This window comes from Solenopsis invicta, chromosome 4, assembly GCF_016802725.1.
Source record: "Solenopsis invicta isolate M01_SB chromosome 4, UNIL_Sinv_3.0, whole genome shotgun sequence".
Classification (NCBI taxonomy): Eukaryota; Metazoa; Arthropoda; class Insecta; order Hymenoptera; family Formicidae; genus Solenopsis; species Solenopsis invicta.
This window is the reverse complement of record NC_052667.1, coordinates 6,790,134-6,801,450: the sequence shown is the minus strand read 5'-3', so window position 1 is coordinate 6,801,450 and position 11,317 is coordinate 6,790,134. Positions and strand designations below refer to the sequence as shown.

At 43.6% G+C, this 11,317-nt stretch overlaps 2 protein-coding genes across 3 annotated transcripts in view; both read left to right on the top strand.

Annotated features, from left to right (window-relative positions):
• The first annotated feature begins 359 nt into the window (after positions 1–359).
• On the top strand, positions 360–7,790 carry LOC105194456. The gene is made up of 3 exons (XM_026136917.2): positions 360–1,504; positions 3,313–7,182; positions 7,513–7,790. Exons 2-3 carry the CDS (start codon positions 3,351–3,353, stop codon positions 7,539–7,541), a joined length of 3,861 nt encoding a protein of 1,286 aa, XP_025992702.2. The 5' UTR covers positions 360–1,504; positions 3,313–3,350; the 3' UTR covers positions 7,542–7,790.
• A 2,999-nt stretch (positions 7,791–10,789) lies between these two features.
• The window catches only part of LOC105196248 (long-chain-fatty-acid--CoA ligase 3), a 34,252-nt gene continuing 33,724 nt past the window's right edge, over positions 10,790–11,317 (top strand). For both annotated transcript variants that reach the window (XM_011162064.3, XM_026136918.2), the window contains exon 1: positions 10,790–10,980. The gene's annotated coding sequence lies outside the window, so the exon portion shown is untranslated. The remainder of the gene's footprint in view (positions 10,981–11,317) is intronic.

Below are 11,317 nucleotides of genomic sequence, written 5' to 3'. Positions count from 1 at the left end.
AGTAAAAGATCCGCGTTGGGCCACTCTTTGAATTTTCAAAAAAATTGACATTTTGAAAAACGGGTGTAAGGCCTCAATTATTCATCTATATTTAATAAATAAAAGGTGACCAAACGCTGAAACTTTTTTACATCTTGCCTAGATGTGTTCCTAATAAATTAGTAATAAATCTGAGTTCCAGCATTCGGCTGCCAAGTCCGGCTGCTGGCTTCAGCCTCGTTTAACTTTTTAATTTTTAATATAAATTTTTGTTATTAATACATTAAAATCAGATATATCAATTTTAAAACTTTATTACTTTTTTTCTGTAGTATGTTCTAAATTATCCAGTTTACAATCGTTTTATATATTTACTACTATATTGTTTACATGATAAAGGATCGTGCAAGCACATCACATATTATTATTTACATAAAAAACACATGCATGTAGACGTTATTTTAAAATAAAACGGCCCAACCCTATATTACATATCAAGTTCAAATCTTCTTTGATCCATAGATATAGTTTACACTGATGACATTTCAAACATATAGTTTACGTAGACAACGTAAGTTTACGTTGTTTACGCGTAACGTAGACTACTTATATTTTTCGCGTAAACGCACAATCTTGGTTTATAAATCATCAGATAAGTAAAAAAAAGAAACTTACAATCTGTTCTGAAAAATTATCTCCGTCATATATAGAGCTCTACCCAACCGACGTCAGTCAAGTCCTTGTGGAGGGGATGCTCTGAGAAACGCTGTCCAATGCTATCATTAATGCCGTCCACTGTACACACAGCCAGTCGTGTGCAGCTTGTGGCGACGCGTGGGTGCTCGCCCGAGGATTTTTTTTTACGCGGAGGGCGAGCGAGCGAGCGAGCATGGGTGGGGTCCAGAGGACGAATCGCCGCTTCGTTTCTCTCCTCGCAAGTTCAGTGCGAGCAGCCGGTCTGGTACCGTCGTCGTCGTCGTCGTCGTCGTGCCTTTTACGAGCGCTGGCGCAAACTCTCGCCGAGTAATGGCCGTTCTGCGTGAGTTGCCCCGACAATCGGATGCTACACGCTTCTTCCGCGAGCGCGTCGGGCCTGCGTAAGGAAGATGGACGTTTCGAGGTCACTCGGGCCTCCTCGCAGTCCTCGCGGGCTCTGAGCGAGCTGTCGAATCAGTGAAATTGGAGCAGCGAGAGGCGTCGCGCGTATCAACGGAGCTGAGACGTCGCGCGTGGCGCGACGAAGTTGTCAAGCGTCAAGCATCGCTTGCGGACAGAAGAGAGAAAGAGAGAGAGAGAGAGAGAGAGACGCGAGAGGAGCGAGGGGGACGCTGAATGCAACGTCGTTATCGTGGTTATCGGGCGCCCGGGCGACGAGCACTGACCTCGGCACGTCGCCGTGCACAGCTGCAGCCGTCGCCTTCGCGTCGCCTCGGCTCATCAATGATCATCTGGCACCCGTGACTCATTATTCATGACTCGGCGGGTCCAGGCCGAGGAAGGAATCGCGTCGATTTCGACATTGGAGGTTAGTGCACAGCAAGGTAGCGACGGAGTGTATTTATAATCGGAGCGAGTGGCGGCGAGCGCGCGGCGGAGTTTTATCGCGCGGGGCTCGCGACGTTTTCTAAGAATGCCCGCGCGAGTAATCTCTCAAATATGCGTGTGCGTGCGCGCCGTGAAAGACACACGTATGTACATCCGACCGTTGTGTTCCGCGGTGATGACGACGACGGACTCACCGTTGAAAAGAACACTTTTGACACACAATGAGATTCGAGGAATATAGCGCCGAACACGTGGTCGTCAAGTTTGCATTGTAACAACGTTCTGCGTTGTAACGTTGGTGAATGAGTTGGTTGAATATAATGTATGGGAACGTGATGAAACTTTAATGAAGTCTTACACTTTCTATGTTCTTTCAGTAAAAATACTCTGCCCGTCTGTTACGATTTCCTCGACTGACATTACAAAGCAAATTCACAAATAGAATCAAGGTCAGTTAAACAAGAAAATAAAGATGTAATTTTATAATAAACAGTGTATGTATCTACGTATCTCACATATTACATATGAAGAAGCGAAACGTTTTGACTCTACTTAAAACAATTTACTAAATTGATTTAATTTCTATAAATTACAACATAATTGTTAGTCAGGAAGCTTTGTCATCAAGTTGGATGTTGACTGTTAAGTGTCGTTTGAATTCAGTTTTGGTCATGTACATAAAAATTGTGTATAAAGATTTCATCTGTGATTAAATTATAAGTTTCTAACAAATTACTCGTTTAGAGGTGAGAATATGTTTTGTCCAGCATCATTAAAAGTGTATTTGTGTGAATATTCTGGGAACTTATGTCAAAATTCCAATGTAATCTTAAAAACCAATGGAATCGAACTTAATTTTTAAAGATGTAAGATTTTATCTGGGTAATCTTGTGCAAATATATACATAATTTTTGTATACAACTGACCAAAACTGAATTCAAGCTACACTAATAGTTAACATCTAACTTCGTGACAAAACTTCCTGATTATGGTATAATTATGTTATAATTTATAGAGATGAAATCAATTTAGTCGATTGTTTGACTATGATTAAGAAAGACTAAGTAATGTTGAAATGTTGTGTTTTTTGATATGCAATATGTGAAGTGCATCAATGTATACACTACTCATATAAAATTTCATCTTTATTTGCTTGGCTAATTGACCTTGATCCTATTTGTGAACTTGTTTTAGCCTGCATGAGAGCCTTTGCTTTCATTTATAGTTTGGCATTACAAATTAATTTACGAATCAACATAATAATTTTCTGTTTCTAAAATAAAACTATTAAATTATACTAATAATAGTATTATTAATATTATATTAAAACATAATATTATATCTTGCCTTAGTATCCATCCAGTCGATACAGTTTGTAACTGCTACATAATTTAAGAATAATACTTCATATAGCAAATATTTAGTGATATTTATATCATAATTACTTGTATCTATTGCTTTCTTTTATGTAATGTAAATGTGCAAATGCTGTATATCTAACAAATATGTCATGCCTCAATATATAGAATTTAAATGTTGAAAATATAGACATCATACAAAAAAGTAATTATATAAATATACCATCATCATTATTTTTGAAAAAAAGATGAAATTATAACTACAATATTGCTGCAACTTTCACATTATATAAAATGTGATATTAACACTTATAGCTATGTAGTGGATATATAGTGAATACATAACTATGTCGACTGGGGTGTATTGGGATGTATTATGATACAGTATTGCATAAAAAATGAATTTTAAGATGAAATATTTTTCTTTCAGATATTTTAGCATCTCAAGGAAATTTGGTGATATATACCATGGAGAAAAAGGGGCTGCGCAAGAGGGATATACTGAGGATGGACGGTCTCTTGCCTCCAACTCGGCGTTTACCAGTTTGCGACGCAGTACCCAGCGCGTCGGACAAGAAGAAAGACAAGAAATGGTCTTTGGGTGGAATTCTGCGACGAATCTCTTCGATAAAGGATTATGACAGTTCCTCGAATGACGAGGAGATTGTCTACTGCAAAAAGACACCGAGAAAGCCTACTAAATTCAGGCAGGTCGACGGTGTCGTCCTTCATTCGATAGAGAACAACTCGGAGCGTGATAAACGGAGAAGAGTTGAAAATAATGTTCGCCACACGACGGACCCGCGTCGAGATTCGCTGCATTCGCGCAGCAGCGACGGCTCGTTGGACGGCTTGGGGAAAAAGTTTCGAAGGAACAAACTGAAGGCTCGAGCCGAAGCGAAGAGGGATCATCTGTGCGCTGGCAGCAGTTCCGACGAGGACTGTCGCAGATCCAGCGGCTCGCTAAACAGATTTCACACCGCGGATAACGCGCAGAACGGCCAGAGGAACAATATGTGCAATCGGAGAACTCGTGCCGCTCGAACGGAGCGTTATATCAAGCGCTTATCTCGGGACGAAGGCAATGGCAGCGGCGACGCTTTAAACGACCTATATAACAAAAGGTGTCCCTCGGACTATCTCGAAGATAAGGAACGTGCTGTTTACGCCGATACGAACGGATTGTGTCGCCCGCCCATACATCCCCGCCGTTCGGGCGCGTATTCGAGCGGTCGCGCGTTGCCCGTTCAAAAATCCTCCGCGGAAAGTTTGCGGAGCGCGGAACACGTGGGTTTCCCGCATCCCGAAATTATGGGCGACGTCAGGAGGTATTCCACGGGACAATACATCACGGATTTGAATCAAAACAACACTTATGGGAAGATCTCGCGGCATCACAGCAGCGACGTGTACGCGGACGGCCATCGAGTTGCCGGCAACTTCTTTACATATCCCGCGAAAAACGCGTGCCATTACACGGAACCGTTCGACTACGCCGTCGATTGCCGATTGATCAATTCGGACAATCAGCCGCCCGAGCCACCCCCGAGGGATCCTCGTTATCGCGCGTTCGGATACAGTTCCTATCCGATCAACAGACACCAAAATGTGCCAAACTATTTTAAGCAAGAAGACAATAAGACTAATATTGCAAGCGGAACAACGAAACCAGATTGGAAGAACTTTCCATCGCAGGTGCGATACGGATCGAACAACGAAATCGCCTGGCGCGATACGATGGAACGTGAGTTAAGGAGTCCGAATCCTAAAGCGGAATTCTATAATTCGCTGGAACGCGTAAATAATAAGTATAACTCGAGTTATCACTGCGCGAACGAGTCGGCCTACAAGGAAATCGAGACGACGAGGCGCCGAAACATTCGCAACGATCAGCTGAATCGCAACGACGCGAATTACCGCGTGCACAAGGCCAAGAATAAATCAGCGAACATCTGCGAAACGGATAAACATCATGAGACGATTTCATCGCACGCATCTGCGTCCGATTGGTCATCTGGAAGATCTCCGATCTGCGAACAACATATCTCGCGTACCATCATCCCGTCGACGTATGACGTCGACAATCGTGCCGTGGGTAGCAAGAAAGAGAACGGCAGAGAAATGACACCGGCCGAGGAAGCTCTGGAGAGACGGAGAAGCTCGAAGAACCTCGAGGAAGCTCTGTGCGAGCTGGAGGCGATATACAACAGCCTTCGCCTCGGCGACGAGGATCTGCTTGATCGCGCGGAGCGTCGGAGCATGGAGGAGTTTACTCAGAAGCAAGGTAAAAGCGAGCTCGACGCGGCCGTGCTCGCGCCGGACTCGCCGGACAGGACGACGGACGACATGGCCTATCGAAGGATGCATCCTAAGGATAGACCCACGTCGCTCTCGGACATCGCGGGGCAATCGACTCTGTCCAGTATCAGCTATCTCATCGCCTCGCCCGTCCTCTCGCGGCGGGACTCGGCGGACGACCTCGTGCGCCTGCCGTCGGCCTACTCGTCCCGTCGGGACGAGCCGGATGTGACTCGAGACGACGTGGTATTCCGCAGCATAAGTCACGCCAACAACACGCTCCGGATAGTCGATCCGCAGCCGCCGTTCGGTATACCGCTCGGACCGGTCACCGCGGCGACCGAGAGCGATTACCTGCACACGACGCCGACCAAGTTGGAACAGCCGCGGTCGCCGTACATACCGCAATGCGAACCGGACGTCGTCACGGACGATCTGGCTTACAGAGCCCTTAGGAAGGACGCCGTCACGGCACGGAACGTCGCGGAGAGCAAGACCGACGTCCTCGCGAGGGAGCAGTCCCCGGAGGTCGTCACTCGCGGCATGAAGAAGAAACGCGCCGTTAGATCGTTGTCGGCCAATCTTTACGGGCTGATCAATCACGATCGAATTCACCTGCGACGCGAGCCCAGTCTCGACGCCATCAAAGACGAGATTCAGGACGTTGCGAGGAGCTTCGCCGCGACGCCCGAGCGGCCGGAATATCTCAGACGCGTCGTGAGCGATGGCGAGCTGTCCGACAATGATGCGCACAGGTGGAAGGAGCTGGCGGTTAAAGGCGACATGGATATCAACGGCAATCATCCGGCGGTGGGCGCGTACCGAAAGAAACTGTGCAGCTACGTGTCGCCGGAAACGACGGCGGCGGCGACGAATACGCGGGAGAGTCCTAAGAAGGAAAAGGAGTCGGGTGTCGCGGAGCTATCCGACGTCATGCTGTCTTCAAAGGCCATGCTAAACGATAGATTTTGGCACGAATACCTGCCCGCGGATTCCAACGCTTCAGCAGCCAGCAACGACTGTAACACGGAGACGGATTTCACTGCGTACAGTCGCCTCTGCCAAGATTTAGTTAATTTGATAAGAAGCGACGATGAAGCAACGATCGAATCGTCGAACGCGAACATTGTTGCCACCGCTGACAAGTCGAACGTCTTGGACGTCGCACTCGAGGTCGACGAACCTCCTGCTCCTCCTCCTCCTCCTCCTCTGGTGAGCGTGCGTGTGCGCTCACTGGGTAGCCAGTATTCAGGGTCGCAGCGTGCCAACGACGAGCGGAATGTCGAAAGCGAGAAGACGACGACGAGCCCGACCGATTCGAATTCCGCGAGGTCTTCGTCGGCCTCGACGCCGGCAGCCAGCAACTTGGATTTCTATCTCCGTGTGGCGGACGAGAATGTCAAGCTGATCGCGGAGGCCTTCGGCGACGTGGCCGACCGCCTCCGAGATAGTCGTCTATCCACTCGCAAGAGTTCCTCGGTGTCACGTGGCTCCGAGATCGAGGACCAAAGTGGTAGCACGCGCAGCAGCTCCACGCCATACAGTCAGGACGAGCCGACGAGCGACGAGCGGCCTGTCGTCATTCAGAGGCTCGAGGAGACGGTTCGTGCAGCTTCAAAGCGCGATTCCTTGACGAGCAACGACGACGGGGACCAACTTAACGAGGACACCTCCACCGCTGACGCGGAGCTGGACTTGTCTAGGGCCGTACGCGACCTGCAGCTGGCCGCGGCCAGTCTCTACGAGCACGAGCGGGAGATCGAGGATCTAGGTACTAGACGCGGAAGGAGCGTTCGCGACGTAACGCCGTTTACCGACGTTGCTGCCGTCATCACCACCGTGACCAGCGCGGACGAGAGCGAGGCAGGTGCGATCCGCGAGATCGGTCTGATCGCCGACGACCTGAGGCAGGAGCAGGAACGCGATCAGGAGGAAACCGTGGTACTGCCTAGCGGAATCGAGGCGCGAGGCGGAGACGCGCCAAGCGGGGCGAGCCGCGAAGGTGAGCGCACAGTGTGCGAGCTTGATCGCGTCGGGCACGGCGATGCGCTCGTTCCCCGTGTCACTAACCTCTTAATCGACCCGGTAACGACGTGCACCACGCTCTTGCTCGCTTGTCTTCTTGCATTGCTTGTAGCGATCGTAGTGGCGCCCGCGAGGAGCTGCCCGACCGATCATTAGCGCGAATGGGATTTTATGTGTAATTCCTCTGTGTTTGCGGGGATCGCGGATGGGACGTGCGTCCCGTTCACCGTCACCGTCATCGTCATCGTCACCCACGGTAACGCCTCTAATCCTGTGTGTTTATTTGCAAATGTTACTAATGTCGCAGGTCTCCAGGCACTCGCTCGTTCGCAGTGACGATCGCATTCGAGATGCGCTCGCCCGAGCTCGACGTGGTCGGCGTTGGTAGGGTGATACACGAGGCAGATTGATTTTTTTTGTAAGAAACGAGAATAGGGAGAGAGAAAAAAAAGAGAGAGAGAGAGCGAGAGAAAGAGCGAGGGATGCAGTTGCCGCGGGCTGTTTGAGGCACATCGACTTGTTGTTGTTGCTCTTGTTACTCTGTTGTTGGTTTTAATAAAGTTTAAATGTTAATCCTGTCAGTAACTTTACTGTAATTTTACTGCGCGCAAATATATCCCTCTGCCGTGACGCAATCCATTCCAGATCAGGCGTTTTGATTCCTTTCGATTTAATAGCATGATTTTAATTTGGCTACGGCATTTATGAAATGTCAAAGTGCAGGAATTAGAAGAAAAATTGCATCGTAGGAGCTCGCGTTGATCTCAAATGGACAATACGTTTTTGATTTTATTTTTAATAATGTTTAATATATATTTTTAATATACGTAGGTATAATATTTAATGTGTAAATTGCAATCATCTAATTTGTCAAGTTGTTTTGTTATTTTATCGTTTTTATTTAAATTAATAGCCGGTATTTTTATAAAATTGAATACATTTTATCACTTTGTCAAGAATTTGTGCGTCACGATACGCGAATATATGTGGGGTTTATTTACACAAAAAAATTAGTATTAAATTAACAATCATTGTTTCATTCAAGCAAGAATAGAATGTCTTCTAAAAAAGAATTTGATAATTTCAAATAATCTATTTCAATAATTTATTTCAATCTACACAGCACACAATATTTATAAAAGGGATTTACAAAATATTTATAATTATTTAAATATTTTATAAATATGTTATAAATATTTATCGAAACATTTTGTAAATATTTTTGTGATCTTAAACTGAATAGGTCATAAGCTTTATCATAAATATCGTAAGAATATTTATTCCTAAAGTTAGTATAAAATTACTATAAATATTTCATTTTTTTACTTTTTTATATTTTAATAACATAGTGAATAATGATTTTATGATTTATCCCTTTCATGTATACATATAAAACATGTATAAAATATTTATATAATATTTTGCAAAAATAAATAGTAATCAATATTTATAAAAATGTATTAAATGTTGTGTGTTGTTTGAGAATAAGTCATTTAAAAATCAAAATATGATTATTTTGATTTTTTTATGCGGTTTTAATTAATAGATATTTTTCCTAATACGGAGTTATTTGCGAAACGGAAAAAAAATTTCTTAATTTTTCTTGGTCATTTTTTGGAAAAATTCTGTGACTCAAGCCGAAAAGAATCACTTAATAGAAATAAAGAATATTGAAATTTTTTATTAACCCTTTGCACTCGAGCGACGCCGCTGCGGCGCCTGGTTTGATGCTTCCATTCGAGCATTGTTGTATTCAATGTAAAAATAAATAAATTGATGAAATTTTATTATTTGTATACGTTTGTTTGAGTATAAAATGATTTTAAAGTATTTGTAAAATGCTTTCCTAATATAGCAATTCGAGATTTTCGAAATTGTCTCGAGTTGCTGGTTCGCCCGAACGAAAAAGGCCTCGCGTGCATAGTGTTAATAACAAAATTTTTTTAATATATGAAAATAATATAAAATAAAGTTTTAATCATATTTTTTTACACATTTTTAAATCATTTGTAAGATAAAAACTGTTACACTTTTGAAAGGAGCATTGACCTTTTCAATGCACCTTTAAGAGACGAGCATTTATTTTTTTCATCTATTCCTGAAATATGTAATTTGATGCTACAAATGTTTGAAAACATTTGACTGACTAATTGAAATAAAAAAATTTTACGACTTACCAATCAAAGAATGGTTCGAAGTGTTTGTAATGTTAAGTGAATCGTAGCCTTAAACTCGTCCATTTTTTGATTATGCGCATTGTTGAGATTTAATTATTTCACTGAAACATTTTTATTATATTTTTAATTCATGTTCTATTATTACCATTTTAATTAGAAGTTTCTTTATCTTAACATTATTAACAATATTTATATACGAAATAAAGATAAAACGTCTTTTGTTGTAAATTTATTCAAAAAATGCATAATTACTGAAGCATTTTGCAAATATTTTATATAATTTTTTTATAATCGTGTAATGAATGATTTATGAAACATCGTTAGTATGTAAAACTTCTATATCAACGATGCAAAAGTCATGGTATTATAGTTTTCCTTTTTAACTACGTCTGTTAATGGCTTTCTGCAAATCGTTTAAAAATTAAAAATTATTAAAAATACTTTCAGTTTCCTTAAATAATTTTAAAAATGATGTTTGATAATTAAAAAAATAAAATTTGAAAATTTAGAATTGCAGTAATTAATTTTTTCTTAAATTAATAAATTAATAAATTTTTTGATTCACCGTCTTTTGCCTATTTTTAAATTCTCTGAAATTTTTTGATTTCCCGATTTTTTCCGACCGCTAACAACTCTGTAATATCGATTGAGAACTTTTGGGGGGTGCGGCACCCAAAACTTTTTTTCAAATTTCGAAGAAGTGAGGACAATTTCACAGAGATAAAATTTTTTTATGTAAGTTATATATATTTGTTTAAGATTAATCAAGATTAATTGTTCCTAAATAAAATTTTATATTTTTTTGCTTATATAAAAATAATGATTGTTGATTTCATGTTAATTCCTTTTTTGTGTAATTTGCATGGACTTTTAAATTAACAATCAGCTCTCCGCAAATTCAAGTCGCAACAGATCGTCCGCAGATCGATCGTACGATCTTTTTTTCATGCGCTATAATTCTGTACGCCGTCGATAAATTTACTGCGTTACCTTCAGTCTCACCTGATAAAAACCTCGTCGTTCGAATAAAAGAGCGCGAATAAAGAGCAACGTTATCGATTTCTATCGAAAGTGTTCATCCATCGATTTCGCGATCACTTGCACGGAGCCGCAATCCGATTCGGCGGATTTCGTGCGCGATTGACGGAGAAAAAGAAAAAGAAAAAAAATTGCAGCGAGCGCGCACACACGTGTGTACGTACCATCGATCGCCGCGTCGGTGCATCTCGCGTCAGCGTGAAATTCGTGCGAACGTAGCGCGCGCGAGTTTCGAGTTATCGATCGGCAGGGTCGGCGGGCGCGTGACGTCACCGAGGATCACGCCACATCCCCGCCCACTGCGACTCGCCGTCCGATTGGTCCGCGCGCAGGCCGGCCGTCTATATTGAGATCCGCGGCCGCGTACCGGCTGTTCCGAGTCGGGCTTCCAACGGTCCGCGAGTACTCTCTTCTGACGCGCGTTGTAACGTGGTGTGATGAGTTCTGTCTGACACTTACGCACGCACGCACGCACCGTGTACGAGTTGAATCACGGAGTTGAGTCGAGCCGAGCCGGACCGAGTCTCAGCAGCGTATATAACTTTTTTTGGACAAACAAGGTACGTAGGCCCGGCGAAATTCTCTCGCCCCGCGAGGAACTTGAACGGAATCTGTCACGCGCCCTCCCCCGGAGGCTACGGTTTGTTGATGTGTTTTGCGCCACGTTGACTGTAGCGAATGTTTGCGTCTGATCTCGGAGTGCCTTCGGCGTTTGTATACTAACAGCGATGATCAGCACACCAGAAACATGAAACGCCTTCGAAATATAAGAAGTCTGGCAGAGATCGGATGTTTACTCTTTCGCATTTACCGTATGGAATGTATGAAACGGACCTGTGTCTTTGTAGGACGACAAGGTAGATTATCGTAGGATGATCCAGCGGCAACGATCGTCAT